The sequence below is a fragment of the Monopterus albus genome, unplaced genomic scaffold, assembly GCF_001952655.1.
Source record: "Monopterus albus unplaced genomic scaffold, M_albus_1.0 scaffold36.1, whole genome shotgun sequence".
NCBI lineage: Eukaryota > Metazoa > Chordata > Actinopteri > Synbranchiformes > Synbranchidae > Monopterus > Monopterus albus.
In genome coordinates, this window is record NW_018127916.1 from 1,942,367 (window position 1) to 1,947,778 (window position 5,412).

Below are 5,412 nucleotides of genomic sequence, written 5' to 3' on the forward strand. Positions count from 1 at the left end.
AACACACAAACCATTTTTCCTGCTTAAAATGAAAGGGGAGAGAAAAGGCACAGTGTCTGTTAGCTATTTCCACTAACCCACCAGTGGCAGGGAGGGAAGAAGGATGATGGGAAGAATGTCTTTCTTGCATCTCTAGCAACTGCTGTTGATGGATCACAACCAAATGTTTCATTTGGCAGCTAGTCTGGGGAGGCCAAAAAAATTGCCCGGTCTCCCCTCAGCCGGTTACGGGTTGAAATGGGAGATTTGATTAAGGGAGTAAAAAATTCCTCAGCACATTATTTTCAATAATCTCCTCTGAGTGAATGATGGCTGAGTGACGGCAGAGGGAGTAGAGCTCCTCTCGGAACTGTCAAACACAGAAAGGCATCGCTGCCCTCCCGGTCTAACCGCCAGGAGGGAAAGAAGCTCAGAAGCACGGCAGAAATATTAATGCAGGGCCGCGTTAGTTTCTTTTAACTGAATTTATCAAACATTCAGCTACCATGAGAAAACAGATAATCACCCAGTTTTTTTTAACCTCTGAAAAAGCTGAAGTGTAAACAATTTGTGGTGCATCAAGTCACTGTCGGTGCATGCATGTAGCTTCAACCCTAGCCCCCCCCCCTCTTGTCAGAAGAGCAGATTTTTCTCATAATGTGGAATGCCTGTAGTTCTTCACCCTAGATTTCATCTGTATATTTACTATCACATATATTTTTTGTAACAAACATTCATGCTCCGGTCACGTTCTCATACCTGGTGAAATATCCTGGAAGAGCGACTTCCATATTGTGTACTGTAAGGGCCCCATGTACTTTGATGTCGGGAAGTCTTCATACGTCAGATTGGTCTCATGTATCTTCCCTTTAATCCTGCAACAGAAAAACAGATCGATACCAGTGTACAGTAAATCTAATTTGCTGCTTTTTCCAAATAATTCTGCCTCTTGTTCAACCCACAGCGTTGATACTTAAGGTAATAATCTGGTTAGTGTCTCTAAAATGTGCTGTTATTGACATTATACAAGAGTTGACAAACTGCTTCATGAACCTCCAGCAACAGAGATTAATACATTAGTGGGGGGAGTTCGGTTCCAATGTCATTACAATATAATTTAAAATGAACCTCCACATGTATCACTCAGGGCACTCCCATATATAGTCCAGAGTTGAGCAAGACGTCAAGTGGGTTGCTTGCCACAGTAAGCATGAAAATAACGGCACGGTACTGTATGTTGAAAAAGGGCACTCACATTTACGTCCTGTAACATCTCAAGAACCCAGTCAGTGACTACAATAAGGCACCTGCATTGTCTGTTCCTCCACTTGTATATTGAGGTTCTTCCTTTAATTAATGTGTCACCGATCCATATTGACTATTTAACAGTAACACTGAAATTATGACAATACTGTTCCTGCAATGTGCTCAGTGCAGTACAGGTATGATGATGCAGCCTAATGAAGATTAAGAAGTTCTTTTCTTGGTCAGTTAAGCTGGACACGAGGGTGGGTACAATTTTCTGACTTGATCTATAGGACGTGTGTGTCACTTAAAAATTTTCAGCACGAGTTTCCTTAGTGAACATAAGTGTTAACACAAGACAACATACAAGAACAAGTTTGCCAATTTCCAGATTTGGATGAGAAAGAATCACCATGCATTCGATGCTTGACAGTTAGAGTATGGAGGAACACCAGACCCTCCTTATCTCATGGGAATGTTCTAGCAGTGTTTTTATACCTGCTTGGTCATCAAATCTACAAAAACTATTTGTTGTCAGACAATATTGTCACCATCCCAAGTTCTGATACCATCTATCCATCTGTTATTCTGTAGAGGATCACGGGGTGGGGCCTGGAGCCAGTCCTGGCTGACACTGGGTGAGAGGCGGGGTATCCCCTGGACAGGCCACCAGTCTATCACAAGGCTCACACATAAAGATAAGACAACCACTCACAGTCAAAACCCCGGTCAGCTGTGAGCTTTGAACTCAGAACCTTCTTGCTGGAGGAGACGGTACAAACCACTGCACCACTGCCTTATTAAATAATACAATGCCCAAAAAATGTTGATACTGTAACTTTAAAGACAATGATATTAAATCAAAGGTATTGTGATGTTTGTATCTGTCGCTAGCTCTATACCCAAACTAATTAAGCTGCTCTGAGATATTAAACTGTTCAATTAAACCGTCCTCCAGTGCCCCTCCCAGATTAAACATTACAGATGGTATATTTCAGGCCTAATAGTCCATCTGTTCAGGCATTATCTGATGCTGTTGCTCCGATCTGCACTTTCTCCAACATTTCAGCAGCACAACACACATTTGGCAAGTTTCTGGTATTATCATTATAACAAATGTACTGCCATTTATTCTAAGTTTAACTAAAGTATTGCTATATACCTTGAGTCAGGGTTATGGTCCTTCTGGCACTTACAGTGCTTGGCAACCACATTTTTTCCTCATGGGATTGCAACTGTTTTTGTAAACTCAAGGCAAGTATAGCACCTCTCAGATGTGACGGCCACTCCCTCCAAGAAGTCGTGTCGTCCTGTCTCATTGAGGCGCTCCTGCAGGATCTGGATGCCCTCCTTGACGTCGCGCAGCTGCTGACTGTAGCGCTGGATCTTGTGCTCAATGTCAGCGAGCTTGCGGGCTGTATCCATCTCCAGCTCTTCTAGCATGCTCTTCTGACGCTCGCGAAGGAAACGGTGAAGGCGCTCAAATGCATCGCCGATAGTTGCACGCAGACTCTTGGCTGAGGACTGAAAAAGAGGCAAACGATGATTTACTTAAAGAAGAAGAAAAAAAAAAAACAGCTGTAATATTTCTAACTGCTAAAACGGGACTGAAATATACTCTGTACTGTAATTAGCTAGGTTTGTTGAGTGTTTCAATCACAATAGCCTGACACTTAGTCAAGGCCCACTAATTCAAAGACTTTCAAAGATATATAAATTGTGCTAATAATACATTAACATTCGTTCATTGATTCAGTTTGTACATGTGTTGATTTTAACTGATTGAGAACAATGTGAGTACAACCTTCCACAGACAAATTAAAGTAACTTTTACACTCACAATGAGGAGAAACAAACAAAAAGTAGAATGTAACAGAAACAACCCAAAAAGACCATCAGCAGGGGGTCACAGAGGACAATACTGATTACAATACTGGTGGACAGGCAGAAAAACTGAGGCCATTATAGACAGAGCTGAGCAGGTCGCAGGGGACAGCAGCCTGGGAGTGGAAGAAACTGATTTGTAGTTGAAGAGGGAAAATGGGAAGCTGGACATCAAAGAGAATGAATCACCGAAGTGTTAGCAGTCTGAGCGTCGGGGAGACAGAACAAAGGGCTGTGATGAAAAAATCCTCACGCAGAGAGGAGCAGGAGGCTCTTAGTATGACTCTTCTGAGAAAAGACTGAACATCATTCACACATTTTGTCATTACCAGTCATCATTTTGCTGACAAGTACTCAAAGAAATCAAAATACCTGCCAGCCAAAGAGCAGCTAAGAAACAGAAAAATCAATGACTAGTGAATCAGTGAAAATGAACAAAAAGAAATCTCAGATGAAACATCGATGAATGAAGCTCTTTCTCTGCAATGGGACTTTCAGCCGCTCCTGTGATCTTTCAGGGGGACCTGGTTTTAGGAACTGTGATCTGAGGCTTAATTACACTTCCCTATAAATTCAATCAATTCCCTTCAAAGAGCAGGCCTGCTTCTCCTCTTCTCTCAGACACTGGGGGCAGGTATTCTCAAGCTGCCTGTGGGAATGTGTTAAGATGACTATTTCTCTGCAAAAATGACAGCTATGACATGAAGGTGGGCTACATCTAAGCCCTCCTATCTAGTTAAGGTGGAAACTGATGGCATGGAGGAGAAGGGCTGCAGCAGCCTAGCTTTCTGTCTCCGTGCCACGTCTTGCTGTTTTTGCACAGCAGGGGGTGATGGCACTGAGAGGGGTTTCTGTAGCCCTTGGAGACCAAACGCTGGCTACCTTTCAGCGAGGCATGTGATTATCAAGCGAAGCCCCAGTGGGCATGTGAATAGGACACAAACTCTATCTTTCAGACAGGCATCCTCCCAAGCACACAAGAGCCAAGAACTCAAATTGGAGTGCAAAGCAGGCACATTCAGTTAAAATGGGAGCCGGGCTGCTGAAGTGCTTCCTCGTCAACCTTAGTACAAGAAATGAGATGCAGCTCAGTCTCACATTTAAAAGGAGGGACAACAATTTTACACATTATAGTCTGTTTACAGGGCTCAGAGACCACTGCTGCATATATAAAAAGTCTGTGAAATTGTTTAAGTGATTCAGTGTTGGGTGGGGCTGAGGTTTTTTGTGTTGGAGTTGGAAAGAAATGAACTTAACAGACCTTTGTAGCCTGCTCCTCATCTCTGCTGGAGGATTGTGGCTTGAGGCTGTAGCTGCTACTAGCAGAACAACGTCAAATTTCTGACCCAACTGTCAGTGGTCGAGTTGCATTGTGGGTAATGCAGGTGCCAAGGAAGAAAGACACATGGAACAAAAATGACAGTTTCTCTGGTTCTGCTGCATTGATATTGATATATTTTGTCTCTAATGGGTCTTGCATTGTTATAGGAGTACAATGCTAAATAAGTGGAGCACTTGTTTAAAAATAAGGTTAATACAAAAGAGAAAAATAACTTCAGACATCCTCAAATTTAGCATGAGGAAGAAATAAGCCTTTTCATTGGCAGCTACATAAATATAGTCACAGTGTAGCTCCCATCCAAGCAGAGTACTCTGTGCAAATGGATGTAAATCTATTGAGAACAACTCATTTCCAATGAGAAGTGGAAGCAGCTGCATCTCCACAATCTGAGTGAGTCGATAGACAGACTAAAATGGACAGGGCCTGGCTCTCTCTGGCAGTGCAGAGCTCCGACAGCAAGATGAGTGATGCTGTAACATCGAACAGCAGGTAGAAAAGCAGGAGAAGGGGGAAATAATGCAGAGGGCTGCAACATCATCTCTGCCAGAGACCCTTACCTGGTCAATAGCTGCAATGTCACTACAGGAAACAGAAGAGATGTATGTTTGCGCATGTGTGGTAGAGGGACTGACATATTGAGTGGAGGCTCATGGATTGCTGATTAAAACAAGGTGTCGAGATTAAACCGCCGTTCAATAAACCAATTTACGTGTCAGAATTCAACTGTCACACCAAATCGGTTAGGAAGGAAGATGGATAATCAGCGACTGAAAGACTGCACACGTGTCCTTTACTTTCTGCTCATGAGGCTTTGTTTTGTATGAGTTAACTAAATGAGTATTACTTTCATTGGGTGTTTAAGGTGCAAACAAGGATGTTATCCATTCATATCTATACTGCTTATCCTGAACAGGGTTGCAGGGGGGCTGGAGCCAATTACAGCAGACACTGGGAGAGAGGCA

At 42.9% G+C, this 5,412-nt stretch overlaps 1 protein-coding gene across 1 annotated transcript in view; it reads right to left on the reverse strand.

Annotated features, from left to right (window-relative positions):
• Positions 1-5,412, reverse strand: part of trim62.1 (tripartite motif containing 62, tandem duplicate 1) — a 32,018-nt gene that overhangs the window by 4,037 nt on the left and 22,569 nt on the right. Inside the window, exons 4-5 of the mRNA XM_020598009.1 lie at positions 2,492-2,748; positions 739-854 (exon numbers count right to left, since the gene is read on the reverse strand). Of these exons, the coding sequence (XP_020453665.1) occupies positions 739-854; positions 2,492-2,748 (373 nt within the window). The remainder of the gene's footprint in view (positions 1-738; positions 855-2,491; positions 2,749-5,412) is intronic.